This window comes from Calypte anna, chromosome 11 (genome assembly GCF_003957555.1).
Source record: "Calypte anna isolate BGI_N300 chromosome 11, bCalAnn1_v1.p, whole genome shotgun sequence".
NCBI lineage: Eukaryota > Metazoa > Chordata > Aves > Apodiformes > Trochilidae > Calypte > Calypte anna.
In genome coordinates this window covers 15,287,473-15,315,456 of record NC_044257.1, presented here as the reverse complement: position 1 = coordinate 15,315,456, position 27,984 = coordinate 15,287,473, and the positions used below count along the sequence as shown (strand labels likewise).

The window sequence follows — 27,984 nt, the reverse complement described above, 5'->3', positions numbered from 1 at the left end:
GTTTCTGGCTGCTGAGACTGGGACATGAGAAAGCAGGGAGGGAATTTGTAGCTGCTTCACTTTTACAAGTGTACTTCAGAATGCCTGTAATAACGAGTAGGTGACAGTGGGTAGAAGTGAAGTAATTAAAAGCAGCAGAATTTGGAAGTGAATTTTAAATTCTAGTACAGGCACAAAAATGTCATCAGCTGTTTTACAAGTACTTTTTATTCTCAGAGTCTCAGAGGCTGTCTCAGTTGTTAAAAGCACAGCAAAACCACACACTTGGTAGAGGGGAAACAAAGGAAAAAACAATCCTAAAACCTCTGTTCAAAGTTGAAGAAGAAACTTTAGAAGGTGGTAAATGTTGAGTAAAAAAATACAGTATATTTTATTTTCCTATCATAGAATCATAGAATTGGCTGGGTTGGAAGGGACCTCAGAGATCGGGTCCAACCCTTGAACCACCGTTGCGGTTGCTAGACCATGGCACTGAGTGCCACATCCAGTCTCTTTTTAAATATCTCCAGGGACGGAGAATCCACTACTTCCCTGGGCAGCCCATTCCAATGCTTGATATCTCCATCTGAATTCAAGACTGTCTTGGTTTAATTTAAATGGTCTCAAAATCTGCTCTTCCTTAGGAAGGATGTATAAATAATATCACACTCAAACATATTTAGATCCAATGAGGAGTGTTGCTTTAAATATGATGCCAGGAGATGATACTCCATTCAGGACATTTTTACACTGTTCCCCTTCATCCAGTGACATTTGCATACGTACCATCTCTTGGATGTTATCACTGTAATCCTACAAACACTTCATCACAAACATATCTCTTTTTCATCATTGATTTGGATGGTTAGAGCCATCTAAAATGATACCAAACTTGTGAGCAGAGGTTATAGTACTTGTAGGAAAAAAACAGTAATTTGTGCTATCACTAATTTTTTAAATGTTTTGAAAAGAGGGATATTAAAGCTGTTATTACAAATGGATTTTTCAGATACTGTTGAAAATGGGAGGGCTTTGTCAGTATTTTGGAGAGTATTTTTGAGCAGGGATGGAAATTTGATTCCACTGCTCCACAAGTTTCTAGCAAAAGAAAACAGTATCAGGAGCCCAGAAACCATCATGTGTTGGTGTTTTCAGTCTCCAAAAAGTATTTTTTTAAAATATCAGTAAGTTTGTCATTAACTTCAAAAGGTGCTTGGAAGCTCACTGCAATTCCCTAATGCCAGCAAAGCCAATTCTCACTCCCTTGTTTTATTCCATGATTCCTTTGCTGGTGCAGTCCAAAATTCACCTGATCACTCAGCTTAGTTACAGCCAACCTGCTGTCCTGTCCACTGGTGCTTCCAAAAAAGCCTTGGCATCCTGGCTGTCCTCATGGATTCCCTGGGTACCAGGATTTCTCTACAGATGTTTATAGGATTATGGGAGAGCCACTGACAATAAAATAAAGGGTTACAGGACTGTGTATTGTAAAGTGAATATAATTCTAGTTCAGAACTTCTGTCTGATTTTAAGTGCAAATTTCCATTTAATGCAGTAGTGGATTCAGTTTGCCAACATGGAGACATGGTGTGTTTTTAGGTGTGTTTCTCTGTCAGATTCTGTATTCTTTTTGTCTCCTCTGTGTCCTTAAAACTTCCCTCATTTTGGTATCACTATAACATTAGTCCAATTAAATTTTACTTTTTTTAGTAGACCAGATCTAGTATTACTGTTTGCAGCAGTATTTTCCAGTTCCATGGTTTTTTTTTAAATTAGCTTTTAAAATGTTTGGCTTTTTGTTTTTTAGTTCATTTTCAGTTGTGGGGACAATATTTTTCTTTGGATGCATCTGACTAAAATTTCTGAGGGAGTATGCACAGAACAGTATGATCCAGTTCCTCCACTTATGCAAATTTATTGAATTACAAATTTAGACCAGGGTTAATGCTTCATTTACTGTTTTATTGAAAACCAAATATATAATAAAATTATCACTTGCTCAGAAGTTGCTTATATTTTTAATCCTGCCAAGAAAATAAGTTGGTTAGTTCCTAAATAGGGAACCTTATGTTGCAAAATAAACATTAAATGTTTAAAAACTTCCTTACACTTCTGAGAGGTTATTTTAATGCCTGTTACAGGACACAGGAAATTTAAAAAGGCATTTGGTGCCCTTTGCTTTCAATATTGCTTACATTCTGGAGAAATCAGGAAGCTGGGCATTTTTCACTGTAATTATACGAAGTATCTTGAACAGAAGTCTCTTGTTCATATAAACAGAAATACTAGTTTAAAATGTTAACTTCTCTGCATCTCTAAGGATTCATTGTAGATACTCTTAAAGATAAATATCCTGTAAATATGACAGTAAACCAAAATTTTAGTCATTCAGTTGTTCTTAGAACCTCCACAATCGTACCTTTTTACATAAACACCCTTCTGTTACTGACTCTCTGCAGGTTATGAGTTCTGTTTGATAGATAAAGGACTTAGGAACCTACCAGGCTGGCTTCAGGTAGAAGTACTGGCCAAAAACCCCAATTTGTCTTTTTATGAGAATAAAAATACAGATATTCCATGCAGACAGCATGGAACTAAATGATCTTTAAGGTCCCTTCCAACTCAAACCATTCTATGGTTTGGTGATAACAGTAAACTTGTACCTGCCTTTTTTTTTTTTTAAATTTGTTTACTCATTTATTTATTTATTATTATAGTCAGGAGAAGTTTTAAGTAAGGAAAAGTGAAGGCAAACCAATACTGTAATTCTCATGGCTAGAAGTTTGAAACCTGACTCTTGGTATTTGTGTTTGGTGTTTTGTTATTGTCAGCCATTAGCTGTTTAGGGTATACTTTGCTCCTAATTCAGAATATTAAATCCTAGTTGTATAAAGTAAAAAAAAAAATGGATGGATATATTTAATCTTCAGTTTGAAACAGAATTTGGATCCTTGAAATGTGCTGAGTTAAAACAGCAACTTCATCACTGGTGAAATGACTTCTGAAGCAGCAAAAGACCCATGAGAGAAAATGCCCCAATGGAATTTATGAAGAAATATTTTACTTATCTATTTAAAAAATGAATTTTAAAATTAGCAAGCCTAAACCACCAAAATAAAAAAGCTTTCTTGTTTCATGCTAGTGGCGTGGAAGTTTTGTAAGAATTTCTAATGTCCTGTGAATATTCTGTAGAAAAATCTCAGTTACTAGAGTGGCCCTGAGCCACCTTCAGTCAGTGCAAATGCTGCTGGATGGAGCATCAGGACATTTCATGCTAAGATTACCTGCACAAAACTACAGGTGTGATGTGGTTCCCAAAAACATAGGATGAATGTTTTTGGTATCTTTCTAGTATATGCTTTTTTTTTCATAAAGGAGTTATTTGTTGTTTTAATTAAATTGGCACAAATAGCAGAGGCCAATAGTTGAAGATTAAGATAAAGCACAAAGAGTAGGGTTGTTTAGGGGTGAGTGATTTTGTGTGAACTTAATTTTATAATGATTGTGAGCAGTGCACACCTTTCCTTTTTTTCCTAACATAGATGGCTGAGAAAAATCAGAGCACTATTTCACCCACACCAAGTAGACCTGCTCTGAGTAAATAAATCATTTACTATTTGGCAAACATAATGTACTGAATGTCTAATAAAGCTTGAAGTTAGCATTTCTTTTTGACAAAATGAAATGCAATTTTTTTCATTTTGTAGGAATTTTCTGTTCATACTTTCTGTTCATTGGTGATTAAAGGCATCAAAACTGAAAATGTTGTAAATGGCCATAAAATAATATCACTTTGACTCATGGTTATGAGTGCAAACTGCAGGGACAAGGCATTCAACATATTCCTCCCTTCAGTTCTTTGGATTTTCCAACTCCTCTGTGGAGTCTCCTTGCATTCCAGCAAGGATATGGAATTGCCAGTATCGGAGGTGCTGGATTTTGTGGGGTGAATGATCACGGGCTGCAGCCTGGACTGAGGCCAAAGTTGTTTAATGTTTGCCAGCAAGCAGCCTTCAGAGGGCAAGAGGTTTCAATTGCTCTCAGCCTGGATGGGTTTTAAACAGACAATCTCAATGTGGGGAACTCATTACCTTGATTAATTCCTGACCATCCAGAACATAGTCAGTAATGTAGTTTTCTAAAATGTGTTTCCTGGTTTTTGAGTGAGCTTCAATAAAGGTTCTAGAAATAGGCCATGCTGGTGATGCAAGAAGTGGGCTATTATATACTTATCATTTATTCTTCCACAGAGGTGAGTTCCTGGCATATGGAAAATTTTCAGAGGATGAAATGGATTGGTTTGGCAGACCTGAAAAGCCTGAATTAGTTCCCTGGTTACAGCATTTGAATACTGCTGATGTGGAACAGCACAGCCAGCAACATACAGGTATGTCTGTTCAGCCTGAACATAGTCCTTGATTTCATACTTCTTCAGGCTCTTGTGCTCTTCCTTTAAATTACCTTCAGTGTCAATTAATGCTAATTAATATGTGGATGGAATGATGGACTTGATGCAATCTAATGTATTTTAAGGGATTAGTATTAAAAGCAGGTGCTGGGTGTTCTGTGTTAATTACAAAGATAGTCCTTTTAAATATTATATAGCTTAAAAACTAGGAGTCCTAAGTGTACGTACCAACAGTTTTAACTATTTTGTATCATTCTGTGTGTTAGGGTACACGTGTTGGTGTCCATTGGGAAGGGCACTCAAATTAAGGGCCCATCAGACCTTCTGGTGGCTTCATCAGAAGCTCATTATAAGTAATTAATCTAAGTTTTTAGTTTCTTATTGAATAAAATCATTCCTTATAGCTACAGTCTACTTGTCCCTCAAATGGTGCTCAAGCTGATATTTTTTATACTCTTATCTTGAAGTTACTGGATAAGACAGAGCTGCACTCTTGTCTCTGGAGGGCAGAAAAGAGAGATCTTCCACACTGCAGGCTGCCTGTGCAGGAACTCTGCCTGCAGCACACTCAGACAGGCAAAATTGGTGCTGGGAGGCAGCTCCTGTTGTTTCCTCTCTGATCTATGGCAATCCCTTTCCATCAGACCATGACTGCCCACATGCAGCAGAACAAGCATGTTCTCTGGTCTCCAGGACGTGCCTCTTGATGCAGGCATTTATTGACATCCCTTCTGTTCTGACAAGGGAGAGGTGTACCAGGGCACTGCTGCCTGCTATGGTAAGATCACAGGGAATAGAAGGAAAAGCTCCGCAGCTCTTCCAGGGACCAGCATATGTAACATTACATGTTACAAGTACAAGTCTGACTCTAAGTGTATAATGTTTAGAACTAGGGGATTCATAATATAATTTATATGTTGTACAACTTAATGCAATTCAGCTGAGGGTGGAGCCCTGATTGGTTAAGATTTCATAAAAAGGACTCGTGAAGTGATTTAGAGAAAGAGCCACTGGGGATCAAGGTATACTTTTAGAACTACTGTCTCAGGATATAGCCTGAAATTCCTCTGTATCTACCAACTAGAGCACTATTTAAATTAATAGAATGAAAGAGACCAGATTGTTCCTAAGGAAAGGAAAATATCAGTAACTTCCACAATGTATGTCCCATTCATACAACTACATACTGGGCATACTGATTCTGCCATTCCTTTCTTTACTTCCTATTTTTGGTTTCAGACATGTAAACTAAAATTAATTTCCACTAAATTCCAAGCTTAAAAAAATTAGATATATCGCAACCCTCTATTTCTTTTTTAAGATAATAAATTAGGATAAAAACACATAAAACACAGCTCAGGTGCAGTGTTTGCAAGACAATCCACATATTAGCTTGGCTTTCTGTGGCTTTTATGGCAACATACTTACCTCTGGGGTCAGTGCATTGTTATCTGAAGTCTGACTGGACAGCAATATGTGTGTGAAACCATCTTCTTTCCGGACTACAATGTCCCTGAACCGGCAGTTACTTTCATTCTGACGTACGCTGTATCTCAGTCTCTTATCAAAGACATAATCTTTCTCCCCATCTAGTTTCCTTTTCACAGTGCTGTGTAGATTCAAGCTTCCATTGGCGAGAGAAGAACCTTTCAGATGGAAAGAATCGAAGGATAATTATTTCTATACCTTCAAAGAAACAGAGTGCTACTTTCTATTAGATTAGTATTTAAAACAGCCTCTATTTTATACATCTGATAAATAAAAAATATGCCTGGCTAGTCAAATATGGCCTCAAGCCATTTTTATTCTGTATTTCAACATAAAGTACTTTTTCTTTTATCAGACAATGTCTAGACCCAGGAATTACATAACAGAAAGGATTGGTACTCTTAATGGGATTCTGTTCTGCTTTGAAGATAAAAGCAACAGTATCATAGTTTTTATGAATTTGGCATGATCCCTGATTTCCTAGGAAAATACTAATTCAGCTTTGGAAGAACTTGATGTGATAGGTTTAGTCCAAATCCCATCTTTCAAAGTTATGTTTTCTTCTTCTTACAATGACCAAAAATTCATTATCAGTTTCCAGTGACAATCTGAAACTTGTAGCACATCACTATGAGACAGTAAGTTAAGGGACTTCTTACTAAGGTGATACAAATGGTGTTTTCTTCCACATATCCTTGAGGTTAGCACAGGAGGTAGCAGTTAGCCACCCTCTTTGCTCTTATCCCAAGTTTCTGCTCATTGCATTCACGGGAACAATGTAAAAAAAAAAGAATACTAATAATTGCTGACTTTTGACTAACAGGTATGATATCAATATTGGACTTTGTATGAAGAAGATGTGAATGCTGATGCCATTTTTTCGTGATTCAGCAGTAGGAAAAAAAGGGAATTATGACAAGAAAGCTAGAAGTTCCTCCTTAAAAACAAATGAGAATATATTATGCCAATTTTAAAAGGCAGTTTACTCAGACTTACACTGTGTATAAACTATAAACTATTACTTTGCTTATGTTTACAGTTCCTGTGTAATAAGCAATCTACTATGATTGGTAAAAATGCTGAGTTGGAATGGTACAAGATTTTTATGCAAGACTACTTTTCTAATTGCAGATGTTTCACACTGTTGCCATTAGAAGTAAAGCAGAGGAAGCTTGTAGAGGAACAGACATTTAAGTCACTCTGTTTATTGACATAGTTTCCAAATCTGGTTTTTGTTTAAATAGACATGAGCCCACAATACACCATATTTAAGAAAGGCCAAGAAAGAGATGAACGAAAACACCTTTGTTTGTTCTGTTCTTTACTCCTGCCAGAGCCAATCTGTTCCAGCTTCTGGTATCAAATAGCCAGGAATTTTTAAAGGGCAGATGACATGAACATTAGAACACAGATTTGAATTTTATAGTTTAAATGAACACTCTGCAATTAAAAATACTCTGCTGGAACAGAATTAAATGGTGAACACATTACTCTCTAAACCAAAGTCACCTTTATTTTAAATTAGCTCTGTTTCAACTTGGATGTTTATGTAGGCAACTGAACTGATAACTCTCAGCTGGCTGTAGCCTGTGGAATTATTCACTGTGTGAGAAATGCATGTGAATAAACTGCAGTTACAATGGGATGTGAAAAATATATGGAATGTATTGGACTGGTGCATCATTTGCTCTCATCATGCAATGCATCCATGTGTGCACACATGTAACTATCCAAAGAAATGCATGTTAAAGTCTGCTGTTTCAGTTATCATTAAACTATTTTTCATTGCTAAATTAAGAGATACAAACTTAAATATTGCCTATATTGTATTGAATAGAGGATTTAACTATTGCAATGAAAGCACTGACAAATTATATTAGATCATCAATTTGAAAAAAAAAAGCATTTGAAGCCAGCAGAATTTGAAATTTGTTTTCTTGACAAGAAGTGTCAAGTGTCAATGCTTGATTTTAAAAATTATAAATAATTTCTTTGACATGTTTATTTTCAAAAGGTTTTGCTACTGTATATATTTTGACATGCATGCTTACATACAAATATCAACTTGTGAAATTACTAATGTAAATCTAATAACATTGGGAATAATATACTGAAACAAGTTAATTACTTGGCTAAGGCAAACTTAAAATATTGCACTTTTACCTCTTCAGTCCTTACTATGTTGCTTGACCCAGCATTAAGACACCAAGATGTGATGAGTTCAATCTCCCCCAAAAGTGTAAAGAACTTGTAAAATTAGAGGCAAAAATGACCATTGAATGGAAGATGTGTCAGACTAACTACAGTGATTATCTGCCTCGTGTTGAAGATTATGCTACATCTATATTAAATACAGACAGTAAGAGAATGGTAGGAGATTAATTCACACAGATAATCCAGCTCAACAAAAAGTCTCATAGTAGGATTTTTTTTGTTGGTGTTGTATTCTTCTTTGAGTAATGTATTAATTAATTTTGTAATGAAATACATGATGCAGTAAGAAACTAGAGATTTTATAGAGATATGGTAACTATAAGCCAGCTGACAGAAATTTAACCAGAGGAAGTAAAGATCTAAATTAAATATGAGAGAAACATACATGGGAAAGTGTAGTTTCCAAGAATGGGTGATTAACAATACAACATATAGTGAATAAATTGTTGTCAGTGCATACTGTGCATGCCTGTAATCTTGCTTAATCTGATAAAACTGGAGAAAATGATCAGCAAAGTCCAAATACAGCACTCAAGTGAAACCATGCTTGTTGCATGGATGTGATGGAGCAACTGAAGGTTTGCTCTGGGTTAATGGGTGGCACCTCCTTAATGCACACAGGGGTAACAGTGCCTTGAAACGTCATGGTGAAAAACTAGTGTGACATAGGAAAAAAGAGGCACTCTTAAAGCAATCTGTAGTGCATATGAAACAAATTAAGGATATCAAAGATTAACTAAGGAATCTTTAAGTACCTGTAAGTGCTGTTTACTGGCTTAGCAGTAAGTAATCGATGCTCGAAGTATAAAAAGAAACCAGAGCAGGAGAAACTATTCGTTCCTTTAGTGGAACTTTAATCTAATTATTACCTTGTTTGTAATCATCAGTAAGACTTGTGGAACATGTAAAACCACAGTGATGGTTAGAAGGAGTTTCAATATTTTGAGGAGACACCAGATATTCCCAGATCACTGGTGCACCTAATAACCATTCTCCAGGATTTGTAGTAAAGCATGCTATTTAAGGAGAAAAAAGCAAGCTTGGCCACTTTCTGCAGTCCTTCCCTATGTATCATCCCTGAGTGTTGTATAAAAATATGAGAGGATTCATCCTTCCTGTTTCTCTCAGTATTTGCTTGTGGACCTCTCCATGGATTTGTCTAATCCCCTTTTGAGCCTGTTGATGCTGTCTGTCTCCAGAGCCTCCCGTGGTAAGAGTTTGAGAAGCTGCGTAGCAGCTACACAGCACAGAATTTTCTTTCATCTGTGCTTTTATCTGATGTTCTACCAGTTTCAGAGTGGTCCCTAGTTCTGCTAGTGAGGGATTTAGTGAACAACACTTCAGCATTTACTTTATCTGAGGCCTTGATGATTTTTTAAACTTTGATCATATTCTGCCTCTGCCTCCCCCCTTCTCCTAACTGAACCCTCTTTTATTTTTGTAATCCTCTTCATCATTTTAGTTACCTGTCCCTATATCTTCTCCAGTACTTCACTGATGTCAAAGGGAACAACATGTAAGGAAATTACTGCTGCTGTTGGTACTAAAAAGTGCCTAAAGATTGCAGATTGAGTCTGAGACTGAGGCATCATCATATTGGGCACTGCAGAAAACACACCAGAAAGTGATAGTTGAAAAAGTTGAGGCAGAGAAAGAGTAGGAAAGAGAGAAAAGATTGCCATGAACCTCAGATCACTACTTTTAAGAGCCTGGATCTCCCCATCCCTTTCAGCTGCTTCTATCCACTAGAAACAGACACCTCAAGCTACTGTTATTTTCAGATTTTTTCTTAGTGTTTCATCACACTCTGTTTAACAGAGAAGTTGCTGTGCCACCACCCTGTGTAGTGATCCTTGTGCTGGTCCTAGTGGGCAGGTAGACAGCCATCCTGTGAACTGACCCAAGGAACTCTTTTGGCCAGGAATTCACCCTGCAAAAATGGGGTTAATTTTCAAATAGATTGAGTTCACCTCACAGCCCCAAGAGTAGTAAAACTGATGCAGGGGAAGGGATGGGAATAATGACCAAGGTATCGTGGGAAGGAGGGCTGCACTGTTCCTTTTGTTAGGAGCATGTATTTGTGCTGAATGAAAAGGATCATGGAGCTTGGGCTTTAATCTTTCTAGGTGAAATAAACCATTCTCCCTTACTCTCCTGGGTAAAACAGCTTGGCATTCCTCAGCCTTCCCAACTGCCTTTCTCTGTCTTGTCTCTGTCTTTCTTGTGGTTGATACCGTACATACATAAAAGCCTTGTTCTGGTGATAATTTACTCATAATTTCAGATTTCTCCAGCTAAGGGAGCATCTGTAAGATATCTAAAAGCAATGAGTTTTTACCCAAACTCAGAAAGCAAGCGTATTTGGTTGTCTTTTACTGCCAGTGTTGGTCCAGAATAAATAAAAGAGAATACACTAAAAACCAAGAGGAAGCAGTGACTAAGTTCATAGAGAGTATTTAAATTAAGAGCACCATGAGACTACAAAGATTTTCGTCATGGAGAAAAACAGTGGTTAGTGATACATGACAAGCAAAAATTCTTCTGCAGATGGTACAGAAGTAGAGAGATGTAAGGGAAAGAGAGAATTAAAATGGGATATTTTTTATGCTGTCAAGAAATTTGACAAAGCAATCACTCTCGATCACAGTTTCTTGAGAGAAACAGAAATGTGATAACTCAAGACAACAAATACAATCAGAAAGAACAGTGTTGTTTGCTCCTGGGTGTATCAGTGGATGTTCTCCCACAGAGTTTTTGAACCTTTTCCATTTTGTAGATCTTTAAATGTCAATATAGATGACTTTACCCTCCTTATGACGGGGTATGTAGAAGGCAGAAGGGAGGTTTTGATAAGAAAGTTCTGTCCCAATTTCAGCAAGGTTCCAGGCCTCCCTTAGGATGCATATATGATTTTGTACATACATCTGCACCTATACAGTCATCTTTTTGGGGTAAATAACTTTCTGATGACATTTTCATCTATAGGTTGAGCAGGAAACCCTTATACTTCAGTGGATATATATACAAAACCAAATATATCAGTCCAAGTCCATTCAAGGAGTCATCAAAAACTAGTTTTCAAATAGCTATGATTTGTTTCAACAGAACTGGCATACGACAGTCAGACAAAATAGATTTTTTTATGAGTTATAGTATTTGAATTGCTTGTTCAATACACTGAGAGTTAAGCATCTTTATAATACAAAAGAATACTGGTTGATGGGTTTTGGAGGCCTTCAACCATAGGCCAACATTGGTAGCAGAGCTGGGCCAACAGCTGGGTTTTCAAATTGTAGGGATTTTTTGAGTTCTTCAAAATTAGGCTGCAGCTCCAGACCAACTTAAAATTCCTATATACATTTTCTGTGCACTCTTACACTTTCCTGTGAAACGAGCCTGACATTCATTTGAGCTCTGTATAGTCAATCTCAAAGCTGACAGAAATGTCTGAATGGCACTGCCTGGGAGCCACAGCTTCTGGAAGCCAAACCCAAGTCCTCCAGGCTCCCTCTTTCTTTTACATATAGTGCTTGGGAGCCCTGCAAGCACTGATGGGGCATGCTGGGCTTTTGACTTCCAGACTCTGTGGCAGACTGCCTGAAACCTCTGGCATAGCTGGCTGCCTCCAAGCTAAATGTGGGAGTCCTGCCAAGCAGACTGCCACATTGCTCCTGGTCTCAAGAGACAAAGCCTTGAGACCTTGGCTTAGATTTGGAGAAAGTTTTGTAACCCAAGATGTTTGGAATAAAACTTGTCTTATTCAACAAATTGCCATTTTTCTCTGAAACTTTCTTCATTTGTATTTTGTAGAATTTTGGAACGATTTTAGTGGACATCTATCCTGTTTAAAGTGAGTTGTGACACTGACAGGACACATGGCAGAATCCCACTGGCATCCTCTGTGCTACTTCCCCATGAGTGTGAATATTGAGGGAGTTCAGTAAATCACTGGACTTGTTGGAAGAGCAAGGCAAATTTCTTTGATTTGACATTTCAAATGATGCAAAATCATCTAACAGGAAATGTGGCTTCTCTCAAGCCTGTAGAACAGTATTAGAAAAAAAGCTAGTATTTTTATTTTGACCCTTTTCACCAGTTTCTCTCTTCTCTTACTTGGGTAGTCTCATCTCTCTGTGCAGTTTTCTCCACTATGCATGTGCTGGGTTATCACACAGCAAGACTGGAGGGATTTCTGACCTTGGGAGTGCTGCTGAGTATGGGTTTTTCAGAGAAGAACAAGGTAGGGAATTAAAGATCTCTTGCTTCTGCCTACAGGGAGGTCAGAATGCAAGGGAGAAAGGAGAGCTAAGTAGAGAACAGAAACTATGGATTTGGAGAACTGCAAAAACCATAATAAAAAATATTTTAAAGGAGCTGTGTACATCAGCTTGTTAGGCCAGGAGCTCCCTGTACATGGCAAAGCACCTGGCTGCTTAGGCAAAGCAGCTTTCTGCTGAAACAGAGCTCTCTGACAGGGATTATTCAAAGAGGGGGGTGGTGGATGACAATTTATTAGCTCCTGTGGGAACAAATGGAAGGCTCATTTGACCTTACAGTTCTTTGTAGCCTGTTAGTTCTTCATAAAAATAAAGACTCTAAAATATGGGAATGAATGCATTTTAGAGATGCATTTTGCATCAAATTCCCACTACATAAAAGTATTAGAAAAACTTCATTAGAAACAGTAAGAAAGCAAAGACAAGTAACTTTATATACACCTGTAATTATATAAGCAATTCTTTTTGAAGGAGCAGGTAGCTTTTTAAGCAGTCTCATATGAACCTAAACTCAGCAAAATATAAAAGCCTGAACTCTCAATATTATATGTCATATATGTGTATTGTCATCAGAGCTATTTATACATTTAAAGCTAACCCAACATTTTGCTGGTTTGGAAGTCTTTAACAAGATATTTGACATGTGGATTAAAAGATCCCAGGACTTACAGGAGGTAACCAGTCAGACTAAGCAAGGTCAGTTCTGCTTCCCAAATATAGATTTGCTCTGTTACCAGTAGGGTGGAAAATGGAAAGCAGGGTGATATAATTTATGTTGACTTTTGAAAAGATTTTGGCAGGGGAATTCACAAGAAGCTGTTAAGGAAATGAGTGCTATCATGGGCTACAGAAAGTAGCTAAGAAAAATAAATAATTGGAACAAATGGTTACTTTTCCTCATGTCAAATGATTAGTAGTTGGCTGCCCCAAGGACCTGCAGGAGGCTTAGTTTATTTAATGTACATATTAATGAACTGGGAACAGAAGTATGAGAGGAAAATCTGAATGGAATACAAAATAAGTAATTTTTAAGATTTTGAAGAGCTTCACTGAATCATAAGAAGAAGGTGGACTGGCAACAGTATAGCAGAATAAATGCACAATGAAAGGAATTATACATAGAGCTGTGTTCTAAATTATCTGTAACCAGTATGGAAAAAAAAAATCCCTAAGACCAACTGTGTATCCCTCAATGAAAACCTTCATGCAGTCAGTGTGTAATAACAAAAAAATAATTCTCAAAAGGTTGTATTGCTACTATATCAGCAAGCAATACGAAATAATTTGGAACAGCTCCTGCTGTTTTTAAAAGGTATTAAACCCACCACCACCACCAAAGGCACAAGAGGATACTGAAAACTGGGAGGAATCTGGAAAGACTTCCACGTGGTAGGAAGGACTAAAAGGCTGGGGGTGCCTGTAGACTGACAGAACACCTTCCTCTTTATCCTTTCATATAAAGACAAGATCTTATTCCATGAAAGTAAAGGTCAAAAAAATCCAACACCAACCCAACAAAATCAAAACCAACTCAAAGCAAACCCCAAACCCCATAAGTTGATCAAATAACATGCATCTCATTTTCAGTTCCTGGAAATTATCTCCACCAAGCACCATCAAGGCTCTAAAATGTAAAAAAGAAACCAAAAAAACAAACAAAAAAGAAACCTGGACACAGAAAATGAGAAGCTACTTAGTTGCACTGCCTTGAATAGTATTTTATAGTGAACATAAACGTTTATTCTTTGAGAACTAAGCCATCCAGTAACTATGGGGATTACTTGTTAACTTCAAGGCTGTTTGCACCTTCTGATAAAATATGTCTTGCAGCCTCTGAAGCATCCAGTCACTGCCAGAGACAAGGACCCAGCAGTTCTCAGCACTCCTGAACATGACAAGCATTAATGCTGAGGAACTTGAATGTTCTTCAGACACACCGTGATAGTTTAGCAACAGTGATATTAATTCTGCTTCTAAAAGAATCCTGATCTTTCTGGACTGTTGGGTCTGAGCACACATAACTGAGAAATGATTTGTTACATGGTGACACACAAAACCAAACTTGCAGCATTATAAATACCTCCCTTGTCATTCCTACCCCGTGCTTTGTCATCATTTCCCCACAAGAACTTCACACTGCACATGTAACAAAGCCCACATGACTTCATGTCACTCCGTGGGAAATGGAAGGAAAGAAGCCAACTGACAATAAAATGCTGTAACATATGGGGAAAGAGCGTGAAACTTGTTGATGTGCTTCTCACCATATCACTTGTATAGCATGAGAAGGAGTTTTCCAGGAGCAGACTCTGTTTGCAGTAGCTGCAATTACCAACCTCCCCCTCCCCAAGCCTGTGGGTGTTTAAATCACATACCGATGCCGTTCACAACAGGCGCTTCGTTACTAACTTCTAAAACACTGGGCAAATTTTGTTCTCCTTCATGATCATTTAAATCCACGTTTTGCTGTTGTGAGCCATTCCCAAAATGTCTAGAATCTTTTTCATGACTGCCATCTCCGTTCTGCAGGCCATTATGTGGCTTTTTCAGTGGCATGATCTGTAAACCGCTGGGAGTAGTTCGGTAAGTCACAGTTTTAGCAGCTCTGTCATTGGCAGATGCTGGCTTTGCTGCATATCCTCTTTTCTGTTTTTGAAGAGATGGATTAATTCTCTTCCTTTTGTGTGCTGAGCCTTTAGACTTCCCAGATTCAGAAGGTCTATGTGATAATTTCTCAAGAGATGACCCTCGGCTTTCCCGTAAAAATTTGGGAGCACTGCCCTGTTTCCCATGTCTTGATCGTTTTTCCCTAGTAACATGTAATCCATTGAACTCATCAATAAATTCCTCGCAATGCAGGAGATGATGTTCAGGTTCCCAGGTGTCTTCATTGCTTCCATACCCTTTCCACCTGATGAGATACTCCCATTTCCCCTTCTTGTTCTTCCTTTTGTCTACAATCCTCTCCACCTGAAAGAAAAAAACAAACAAAAAAAAAGTATCATACTAGAAAGAAAAACAATTTGGTCAGGAAAATGATGTTTTTAATTTACAGCTAGGAAGGCCTTCTTGACACTGTAGAAGCACCTTAATTCTTCTTAAACGTAGTGCCTAAACCATGAAATGACTCTGACACAGAAAGCCACCCAGGCCAGCCAAAATGTAGCAACCTATTTTACAGATTTAAATTTACTTTATTTTCCTAGGATGCAGTCCAACAGTATATCCCCTTGGATCCTACATAGACCATGCTGGCAGCTGATGAGAACCTGCTTGTTGTGTGTATAAACTGCTGCACATGATGTTTAGGAATCAGCGTTACATTTGCTGTTTGCCAAAGGATTCCTGTGAACAGACCTGGCAATACAGGAGGGGAATGTTGCTGTTTTGACAGCAAGGCTGTTTCCCCTCCTGAAAACATGAAGAAGAGACATAAACAGCTGATCAAATCTGATCTGGGATGCTGAAACCGACACATTGTGGAGAAACAAGAGAGAGCCACCTGAATATCATTAAAGCAAGCATGACTTCTTTGAAATGCTGGTTGTAAAATGAGACTATTACTGTTATATTCCTCAGCTATTGCTTGCTTGAAAGAACTAAGTACAGCATCTCTTGCTATATTGTCTGTAACTGATCATTCATCTGAATCCATGCATTCGTTGTGTCCCTAAAAACATCCCCATACTTCTTCATGTCTTGAAATTATCTTGAGCTGAGAACTGGTGACAAGAAGTTAGTTTTACACTGGATGTCTTCTACGTGGTAGTGTACATCCACTTGGCTACTTCCAACTCTTTGTATTTTTTATGAATACAATATTTGAGTAAACATACAAAATTTGTGAGTGCCTGGATTAAAAAAAAAAAAAAAAAGCAAATGAAAGTCTTAAAAACAGGCTGCTTATGCAGAAGGAATGAATTTCATGAACCTATGCTAGAGAATGTCACTTAAAGGAACATTTCTGCACCAGGGGATAAGGGAATATATTTGGACTGCAAGCTGAATGTGAATTAACAGAACCATGCTTCTGTGGAAAATGGAGTGCACTGAAGAAATCTTTGTTCTATCTCAGCACTGGCAAGACCTCAAACTGAGGGAAAGTGCATATGAAAACCCAAGTACAGTCAGTGGACAGCAAGTCACGGGTTCAAATTGCATCAAGCAAAATTTAGATTCAATAATTAGGAAAAATATTGTAATGGTAGGAGGAATTAAGCATTAAAAGAGGTAATGTGGGACAGGTATGGAGGGGTTTTAGAACAAAGTTTTTGTTAGTCAAACATTTGCCATGAGAAGCCACTGCTGGCAAAATGAGTTATGGTGAGAAAACATCTTGAAATCTCTCCCAAGTTTTATCTTCTGATCCTTTAATTTTTTAAAAATGTGCCTTATGAGGGATAAAGATGCCACTAATGAAAAATACATCATTGTTAACCAAATACACTATTTTTAATTTAGAAAACAACACTAGCTAGTGGCTAGCAAATGTATTAGTTTTCAGTGCTCTTCAGAGAAAAATCATCTCATGCAAAGGACACTGGGATCTGTATGGAGAATTTAACCTTCAAGAAGGGCAATCACAGCAGTGTAAGTAATTGTTCTTTTTACGTCCCTTGTTGGAGCAAACCAATGAATTAATTGTTTGTTCACTGGCTGGAACTGTACATTCATAGAAATCTTGGTGGGTTCCCCAAAGGAGTCCAAATGTAATTAGCAACTAAACATTACATTTCTATCTCAATTCAGCTACATGGGAACTGTGCTAAGATATCTGTGTCTGAGTCACAGTGGACATCTTTCCTGCATCTCCAGGGCACTCAACTGCAGCATCCCAAACAGCTAATTCCTGACCTCTGTCTGATCAAATATCTGCACAGAACCACCCCAGAAGCAAAGCAAAGCATCATCTTTACTCTGAATTTAGCACAGTCCCCTTCAGGATTGCTAAGTGTGGCAAAACAACTGAAGCTCAGTCTAGGCAAGTCTGAGATCATTTGTCCAAAAAAAAGGGAAAAATTCTCAGCAAAAAAAATGAACTTGCATTTTTTTGTCCTCATTTGGGATGTGTGGCTTTCCATCGTCAAACCAATAGACTTATTATGATCTTGACTTTATAGAGAGCAGCTGTGCAAATTATCCCTAGCTTTAAAACACTTCTTATCCTCCTATCTGGGACTAGCCTGAAAGACTGCACATTGAACTGTGGAACTCTGCAGTAGACAAATGTTTGTTTACAGTCAAGCCCCTTCTCAGTTCATTGCTTTAGTGGGGAGAAAATGAAAAAAAAAAAAGGGAGTGATTCCAAAATTAGCTGTTTTCCTTGATTTTTTTGGTTCAGCCATCATACCCACTGGCTTCACTACTGATGCATAAAAAGTATGAACTGATATTTGCCTTGTACTCCTTACTGCCTCTCTGTTCATTACTGAAGGCATGGAGAGTGGCATCAAACCTATCTGACCTTCCAACATGGTCCCTTTTCTATCCTGGGACTTCAAATTCTTCACTGATACTTATTCCCTTCAGAGTGCCACCGTGTTCCTTACATGTTCAATACAGTGAGCTGCTTCAATATAGGCATAAATATCAGATTTTTATACCTGGTACTGTCTGTCCCATTTTCCTTCTATTCACAGTTCACAGTAATAACAAATAAACATTACTATGTTGTGGTTTTTTTAAAATGATTTATATTTGTCTTAACAGGTAATATATGAAGTAATAATTTTTCTGTATTTACTTAAGGTTACAGAAAATAATGAGTTTTCTTAATGAGAAATAATTCTGTGACAGCTAGTAATTAATAGAAATAATACTTTCATGCCTTCCCTGGAATAAGCAATACACAATTCTGAGATTATGCAGAAAATATCTATGGCTTCAATGCCTGAATTTTCATTTCCCCCCTCAGTTCTGTCTTTGATGAGAACTGAAATACATTTTCCCAAAAGTGACCTTAATAGCTGCAGTTTGCCAGATCCCAGAATTCACCCTATTTGGTTTGGATAACTAAGTAGTTAAATCTAATAAAACTGAAATGACAGAGATTGCAGGGGTATCACAGTTAAGAGAGTGCTAGAATTGACATATACCATTACTTGTCTGGATTCTCTCTCTCCCTCCTGGCTAATTCTGGATGAACTGAGGTGCTCATATGTTACTGTATAAATATGTTTAAAGAGAACAAATAGAATAAGATCATGGCATCTGTGCAAATCCATTTGCAACACCTAGCCTTAAACCTAGCCCTACACACAACTGCACAAACCAGGATGAAAGTAATAAATACAATACTTCAAAGAAAAGTTTTGTATTCTTAACATCATGTGAAATAAAAAAACCCTCAAATGCTTAATCAATTATAGTAAAAATAGGCAGAGCTTCATAAACTTTGTGTTGTGATCTGGTAATCAAGTTCGTATATATGCAGAGTACAGCACACACACATTTTCCTTCACAGAAAATTTAGGGTCAAAATTACTCAGTAAACAGCAAAGTGTAATTGCATGCTTATAAAAAAAAAAATCTAGGCTAACTTAAAAGAGAATAATTCTCTACAGGGTAAATATAGATCCTTATGCTCTTAGAAAACACCTTCCAGCAGGTCAGTCAGCTTCCAGGTAGGTTTGGAAGGTTGTATCTCTACTTAGTGATTTCCAAAATAAGTACATGTCATCTCCTCCTCTTTGACCATGCCCAACTATGTAAACAATTAAAACTGTAATCTGTGATGCTGAAATGGCCCCTGTTAGTGTACAGTACAGAGCAGCACACTGATTCCAAGACATACACTAGAAAAACTGTTTTTCATTACTATAAATTACAGGGCTTGTACTGTTTTATGTGGTTTTTCTTTTCACTGGAGGTCTTTGTCCCATGTTATCCCTCAGGGTGTTGGAAAAGTATAAGAAGAAAGTGCCAAGGAAAGAAAGGCAGTAACATTTCCAAGAGAGATAAAGGCCATCTGAATCAACATATTTGTCTTTTAAAAATTCATTATTGCCCTAACCTCCTCCTTGTTGTTACCTTTGCTTTAAGAAATAACGTATTTCATTAGCTGTAAATCTCTTGCTTGCTTACATCTGTAAGTTATTGGTGTTTTTCTTGTATTTGTATGTAATTTACCAAAATCTGGTAATTAGAGCATCTGTTGCAGATGTACGAAAAATATGGCACCATATCATCTGAAGTAGTCAATATTCATGTTAGAAAAATAGTTGTGGAATGGATGCTGGGTCTCTCTTCAGAATATGTCCCAGTTTAAAAGCAGAAGAGATCAAATCAATGCACCTGCTACGGAACACCCCCCAGGAGTAAATTCATGTAGTTACCTGGAAGGTCAAAATACAAGCAAAAGGGACAGATACTCATAAAAATTAAAGGGAAAACATTCCTCATCTGAATAATTTACAGACAAAACACTGAATGACATTTTCCCAGGAAGCTCAGTGAAATCCCTTTTAATGTCAAGAATATGGATTTTTATTTTTCTACAGTCTTCTCAGAATCAGAAGAGCTGTTAAACTTATTAAAGAAATCCTCAAAGTTCTGCATTTTCACTGGAAAAAGCCTACCAATCAGCCCCAAATTAAACAAGGTTGCAAACCACTGTTAGGTATACAAGTCGACCAAATAAATACTGCAACAAATCCTGCTGTACATGGGTGCACATCTTTGATCCTCCTCTCCTGATAGGAACTCACCAGTGATTCCATCTTTGAGATTTATACAGAAAAACAGAAGCACACTGCAAATGAGTTGTATTTTACAGTAGTGCTGTGGCAATTAGAAATTACTTCTAGAAGTGATGTTTTCACATTCCTAAGGTTTTCTGGACCTGGTATTTTCTCTGCGTAATTACTCAGTAACTTTCCCTGGAATCCAGGTATTTTAAGGAAAACTGAAACACGTCACTTCATGCAAGCAACATGATTTCCTCTTTTGGTAAAGGGTCTTCCAGCCTGCAGAAAAACAGCCAACCACAGCTTCCACACAGACTCATATCTCTAGTGACCTTAGACCATTTTTTTTTTTTTTTTTTTTTTTTTGTAAGTCTCACCTTTCTCTGAAATTCAGTCTCACCAGAACTGAAATTCTAGTCTGGTCTCTTGGTAATTTCTGGCTCTTTTGAAACTGTGCCTGGTGCCACGTCTCCAGCTCTACACTAGGGCTGTGCTTCCTCTCTTGATGCCATCTGTCCCTGTTACTGACTCTACAAACAGAACCCATTCTTGTGCCCTTGTCTTCTTTTGTTTTGCTTACTGCAGCTTTCTTCTGGTCAGAACTTACAGTGCTCAAACCTCCCAGTCTGTTAATGCCATTTTCTTCTGGTACTGTAGCTTCAAGGACTTCCTCTTCCATTAGGATATGTAAGTGTATGTGTGTAAACAACACTGGTGGTGGAAGTGCCACAATAATTGTGGGTTTTTTGGAGCACACAGGAATAATAAAATACACATGAATATTGCACTGGAGGAAGAACATTTTTGTAAAGACCCATACTGTCCCCTGGGAGAGGATTGGAAAAGGAAAACTGAGAGATGACACAGAGACCATGATGAGACTTCTTGGTCAACATGTGTAGTCTCTGTCACTGTAGGCAATTACATCATGTAAACTCATGTTGGGTATGCTCATGATAGAGAAGATATTTCTGCCCTGGGCTTCTATTGCTGAGAGGTTGCACAGCTAACAGATGGTCATTCTTAAATGTAATCATCTTCTGAAAAGGATTTCAAGTTTTCATTTGGAAAGCAAGTCAGTTTTCAAAGGTGCAGGGGAATTGCACTGAAAAAGTGATAATTCCTCAGCAGCAGGTTAAGGCAATCTTGACAAAGTTCTTTACATGGAGGTAGAACGGATTTTTCCCTTCCCACTCCAAGTGTGCACCCGTGGCATCAAAAGGACTGTTATGCAGCGTGGGGGAGACCTTTTTAGGTCTGTTCCTCTGTAAATGGTTGAAATCCCTTTCACTTACAAACATTAATCACCACATACAACTTATGTGGAAATCCAAAGAACACGTGGGTTTCTGTTTATTTTCAAGCATAATAATGCCTTTAATTCATCAAATCCCAAATTTCTTTTGTACAATAAATCAGTTCATTATTGCATGTTAGTGTTTGTATTTCTCAAGGAAAGCAAGAAGCAGGACATAGCAAATTCCTGATGTCCTTTCTGTTAAAAGAGTGAACTCAGTTCTGAACACAACCTCTACGAGCTTGCTAGCACAAGTTATTTCAGGATGAATCTGTTGGATTTCTATCTAGAATATTTGAATTTGATGACAAATGCTTACTTTTATTTCAGTACTCAAGTACAGCTGGTAGTTTTTACTATACTGCTAAATTTGTTTTGTCTGTTGGAGTACACACATTAAATTTAGGCACAACAGATATTTTCCTGGTTTGTAGACCAACAAAGTAAAAAACAATTGCTGCTCCTATTTACTGTCTTAAGAGAGATTTAAAAACACAACTAGTGTGTGCTGCTAATCTAAGAGAATTGAGACAGGGATGAGGTTTGCTTTAAGCAAAACTGTTCTTGTGCAGTCTATTTCTGTGACAGGCACAGATGCCTAAAAGATGAATGATAAATCCAAATTCAAGGAGACAAAATATTTTGCTAAGCTCTACAAAGAGCTGGCTGTTTTGGACACATGCATGGCTCTCAGCTTTCCAATACTGTGGACTACTTCCTCTCTCCCTCTAATGTTTCTCTGCCAAATTCAATGGGATTATCCAGTTTTACAGCATCTGACAGTATGTGTATGGGAAATGTGTGTGTTTGTGGGGAAAAAAAATAAAATTTAGCTCAACCTAGTTAGGACCTGATTCTGTCTGATCTTCCTTTTAAGTATTACAAGTCAGCAGTTACTCCCAACTTACATGGGAGTAAAATCAAGAAGGAATCCCTGGGCTTTAAGTCTTGAGGTTTTTCACTTTTATTTTAAAAGCAGTTTACAGCAACAGAAGCAAGGCTTGAACAGATTTCTAAGCAAACCAGTGTTTATGTGAACAGATAACAGTTCTTTCACTAAAACTGCATGGAATTTATTAAAATTACTCATGTTTCCAAACAGATGTGGGAATGTGGAAGCAGTAGTTAAAAAATAAAAATATGACTATGACTAAACTTGCTTTTCACCAATATTAAACTCACTCCAGAAATGCAGGAAGCAATTATTAATTGACATAATAGCTGCAACTGAAATAATTTGAAAAAAAATTAATGCTGTCTGTTTCCTTTTATGTTAATTTGCAGTTCTCCATTATCTTGTTCAGTTCTAGCTTATTTTAGTGTTCTCTTGCACGGTTTACTCAGTCTTTTTTCCTCCATATGGACTTCATTCAGATTCAACTCAAGGCCAGGACTTCAGTTCAACACTTCTACATCCACCCAAAGCTTAACCAGAAGTGAAGATTTCACATTAAAGAAACAAAACAACAAAGGTTCAGCTATAATACTATAGAAATAAATATTGGAGCTGCTCTGCTCTACTACCACTCAGTGATTCATTGCTTTACAAATGCTACTGGTACAATTATCATAAAATAAACCACAGGTTCTTGTGTGGTAGGTAGAAAAACATTTTCTTAGCCCTTTTTACAGCCAAGTGGTAAACTTGGGTACAAAGAATTGAAAAGCTAGGTTATGGGGAGCTGTTCACATCACTTGGTGGTTTCCAGAGATGCTGAGGACTTAGGATTTCAATGATTCAGCTGTTCAAAGAGGCTTTACCAACTTAGTGTGACAACTGAGGAGAGGTGTCCCAGGGCAGCTTGCTGCCTTTGCAAAGCTCCTAAGCAGCATGGAGAAGATAAGACACAATAGGAGGGTGCAGCATACTAAGGGGACTACAAGGTGATACTGGTCAGGCTAATACCCAATACAATTCCAGCAATACAATGTTGGTAATACCAACATTTTTTTAAAGTGAATTTTAGTGATTTTGAAAAAGTCCAATGCAACAGTTTGGCAGTTCAGGTGCCCTCTATTGAAACAATGGTTTGGTAAAAATTAAATCCGAGTTAGAAAACAGGATGAATGGACAACTAGAGCATGTATTAGGTAGCTACTTCAAGATACAGGATGAGGAACAACAATTTCTGAGTATGCTGTAAAGAATATCCACTGACAAGATTTGTTTTCCAGCTGCTGTATACAGGGACAGACAAGTATTTTTTAAACAATCAATACATGTTTGACAGAGCAGCAAGTAAAAAAGAATCCCCAGCCTACAGGTCTGAACATGAAGGAGGATGATAATCTCTCCCCAGTCACTGAGACAGGAGGGAGGGTAAAATTAAGAACTCTGTGTTATAATAATGGCTGGACAGGGATAAGGAGATGTCTGAAGATCATATACCCATTATATCCTTTCTATCCAAACCAGAATAGATGGCAACTGGTTTGGAGCATCCCTGTAGCAAAGGCAGCAGGAGTCAAATTTGTGAACAAGAGCATGTTAGGATAGGTTCTGAAAAGAAAGGGATAAAAATAGATTAATTTGTATCATCTAGAAGAAGGTTGATTAGTGATCCTTTGAGTGAAAAGCTGAAATAGCAGTTTGTAAAGTAGTGGAATAAGAGCAGAAAAGTCATAAGACATCAGTAGAATTCTTCACTTTTTTGGTTACAGAAATGAAGCTAATGTGATGGCAGAATACAGAAAAGGGCTTAAAAGAAAGGTAGAGCAGAAAAAAGGAATAAAGAAACATGCTTTAGGCAACTATAATGGCATGATAGGAGCACTAGGATACCACTGCAATACCACAGGAAAATGGCACATCAAATTTCAAAAATTAGCAGTGAAAGAGTAATTGTCAAAAGGGAAGAAAAAGATATCATTACTCCCTCAGAAACAGCGTTCAGATGAGCAGGGTCAGTAGACCAAGCTCTGGCCTCAGTTATTGCACTGTTTTTCACTGCAGATTTAACTTGTGCTTGAGATCTGAATTCTGTACTGTGTAAAACCAACTTACTCCTGGTGCCTGGAAGGAACAAACTCTCTTCTGGGCAGTAGCAAAGGCAGATACAAAAGGTGTCAGTGTGTGTCAGATGGATGCATTTTAAATTGCCTGGGAGTGCAGATAGTTAGAAATCTGCATTTAAAATGTGGAGACAGTGTCCTACATGTGGAGATGCAAAAGCATAACAGCATATTCATTGATTTAACATAGGAGTGTGTTTTGGAGCAACTAGATGGACTCTGGTTGCTTGCAGTGTGGACGCAAGGCACTAGAAGATCTGTGCTTGTACAAATGTCTGCAGTGAGTCTGAGGGACTGCCCCACACTCTGCAGAACCCCACAGAACTCCTCTGGCAATGGCAGAGTCCCCCAGGAGCTGCTCCCAGTGGAATGCTGCAGAAGTGACAATCACAGGTTACCCTTCTGCTATCCCCAGATTCTAGATCTTCTTGAAAGCTGACTTGGGAAACAGATGGTCACCATTATTGACCTCAGTGAGTCCTGTTTCAGCCTTGGTAATTCACACAAGCTAAGGAAGTGTTTATTGATGAGTCCAGAGTCCTTGTAGGTCATCATTATTCCTGATGATAGGGTTTCAGCCAAGTGGCTGTACTTCCAGCTGTAGGGCTTGCTATAGACTGGAATCCATTACTCCTTCCAGAAAGGTCCGAAGGTACAACACTGGTATTCCTCTGGTGGAAAGGGAAAGGTACAGGTCTTGCCATCCTACTGGCAATGTCTGCCAGATGACAGTAACTCCAAGGGTTGTTGTGGAGGCATGTGTCACATCTCCATGCTGATGGCTATCTTCTCTTTCTGTTGATAGATCTCACAGATGTATCAAGCATATGAGTGAGACTGGAACTCTGATGAAGAGGAAGAACCACTTCGAAATGTCTGTGCTTGAAGCAGTATTGAATATGTAAGTAGTGAATATATTACTGAGGGAATTTTCCACGTATTTGTTAGTCAGATTCCTAACTTGGCAGTGCTGTTAATACCTCAGCTGCTTCTGGATGCATTTACAGCAATGATGTGGCAAAGGGCTTTGTTCCATGTGCCTCTGTAGAACAGGGCACAATATTTTTATAAATGTAGGGTTTCTGAGATTTATTCCCTACATTTGTCTCACTGGGATTAGGCTAGTGTACAGTGTCTCTGTGGCACTGTGCCAGTCACAAACTGAAGCTGTGGAAGGCTGCAGCTGTCTGCCTGTTATTAATTGAAGGTTAGTGCAGAGACCAACATATATTGGTGCTCCAACACCCATACTGTTTTCCAGGTACTTCATGAATTGAAGCTTAAATTCACAGGTTAATATAATAAACCTCAAGGTCACATTTAATACAAAGATCCCACTTGCAACTGAAATTACTTGCTTATGAAATTAGAAAGAGTTTTAATGATTGTCTAATAAATTCTTATGAATTTTGCACATAATTAGTCCTCTAATTCTAATGACTCCATGATAAATCTTCTGGTGTCCTCCTCATTATCCCTAGCACAAACTTACATGTAACCAAATGCTAGAATAGATGTCCAGAGAGGCTGCAAAATAGTCACCTGTGGAGATACCCAGATCTTGACTGAACGAGAACCTGGGTAAATTAATTAAGCTGGTGTTGATTTACACAAATGGTTGGATCAGATGGTTTCCAAAAGCCCCTTCCAACCTACATTATTATATGATTTCATGGTACATGAAATACAGGCTGAGGAAGCTGGGTTTCTTCAGCCTGCAAAAGGGTCAAGGGAGACTACAGAGATCTTCTAGTACCTGTAGAGGGCCTACAGGAAATATGGAGAGAGACATTTTACAAGGGCATGTACTGATAGGATGAGTGGTAATGGTTTTAAACTGAAAGAGGGTAGATTTAGATTGTTTATTAGGAAGAAATTCTTTAGTGTGAGGGTGATGAGACCCTGGCACAGGCTTCCCAGGAAGTTGTGGCTGCCTCATCCCCAGAAGTGTCTCAGGCCAGGTTGGATGGGGCTTGGAGCAACCTGGTCTAGTGGGAAGTGTCCCTGCCCATGTAGGGGGGTTGGAACTGGGTGATCTTTAAGGTCCCTTGCAACCCAAACCATTTTATGATAATACACATTTCCTCTTGCTGGGAAAAAGAATACACCTGGATTAGATAGTTCTGGAATTACAGAGGGAACTTCTGACCATATATCAACCTGTCTTTTTCTCCAAAGAGAAGTTGTGTACAAAGAAACATGTAGAAAAAAAAGTTGAAATAAACAGCAAGGCATATGATTGAGGAGTTTTATATCCTTACTGCTTCAACAGAAATAATAATACTTGGGAAAGTGGTGTTTCTGTTGTGCTTGTCAGCTGTAGCCTAATGAAGGAACACAAATATCCTCTTGGGATATTTTAGGGATATTAACTAAGCTTGATAAGGTGCCTAGATTGCAACTAAACTTTCCTTCTAGATAATCAGAAAAAATAATTTTATGTTTTGAAGATCTCAAGATGATATTAAAGTTTTAGTTAATTCCAACGAAACAAGAAACTTAAGGTGGTCATGGAAGAAGGACTTCAACAAAATGACAGTTTGTCTTTAAGTCAGAGAATTTCCTTAGGGTATAGGTATTTCCTCAATTACTACACTGAAATGTTATTTTCATAGTTAGAAAGCACCATGCAAATCTATCCTGCTCAATGGATATTAAGGATCTTGACTATTGTTTAACAGCATAACAGGTGGAGCTCAGAGCAGCGAGCCCTTTCCTGCAACATGTAGTGTGCCATAATGTTTTACTTGTTCTTAAAATTAAATGGTCAGAATATGTTAATCACAAAATCTGGTGTAGGGTGTCTGTCTGTCACTGCAATTGCCTCCTGTGCCCCAAAGACAAAGATGGTGGTTTTGCAGTATAAAAGTTTGGTGTTCTTCTGGAAAAGACTTTGCCCTCAGTTGCTGAATGTCACATGCAGTATTCAGAACATGCACTGTGCAGTACACAGGGCAAATCCAGTGCAGGCTTTACTGTATGCTACATTCTCTTTGCAGTTTCTGCCTTGTTGATTCTGTTTAATGCACACAATTACCAATAGTCAGTGTAGATTTTAAAAGGCAAGTCTGCACCTGTGAATTACTTCTAAAGAAAACCTGAGCTACTTTAACACATGTAAAGATATAAGCTAGGTAGATGACAACCCCTGGGGAAAAATGATTGGAGAAAGTTCTTCAGTTTCTCTCTAAAGGGCCAGATAGAGTCTTCTGAAAGTGACAGTAAGGGAGAAAAAACCTATATGAATTCCCTGTACATTTTGCTGGAAATTTTTCTTTATCAGATGACCACTGAGATGTTGAGTAACTTCCTCTGATGGCCACGTAATAATTTTTATTCAAGATAATCAAAATGTCTGAAATCTTTCCACTGTCAATTGTTTAGCAGTGTACTTTCTTATTTTTTTAAACCCTTCACAACACTCTATGTATTAAAAGTGGAGAGTCTTGTCCAAGTTAATCAATAAGACACTGCAGTTTTGTGTAAGGAACATAATCACATTTTTCCTTCAACTTAAAAATCTATTAGGCTTCAGGTCTTAATGGTAGAGCTTTAGAGAGCAAAGAGATTTTGCAAGCTCTCTTTGACCCCAGAGTGTGTATTTTAGGATCTAAGTTCTTTCCC

General features: G+C 37.9%; 1 protein-coding gene across 1 annotated transcript in view; it reads right to left on the bottom strand.

Annotated features, from left to right (window-relative positions):
• CDYL2 (chromodomain Y like 2) overlaps positions 1-27,984 on the bottom strand; it is a 58,752-nt gene that overhangs the window by 13,729 nt on the left and 17,039 nt on the right. Inside the window, exons 2-3 of the mRNA XM_030457943.1 lie at positions 14,742-15,336; positions 5,816-6,033 (exon numbers count right to left, since the gene is read on the bottom strand). Of these exons, the coding sequence (XP_030313803.1) occupies positions 5,816-6,033; positions 14,742-15,336 (813 nt within the window). The remainder of the gene's footprint in view (positions 1-5,815; positions 6,034-14,741; positions 15,337-27,984) is intronic.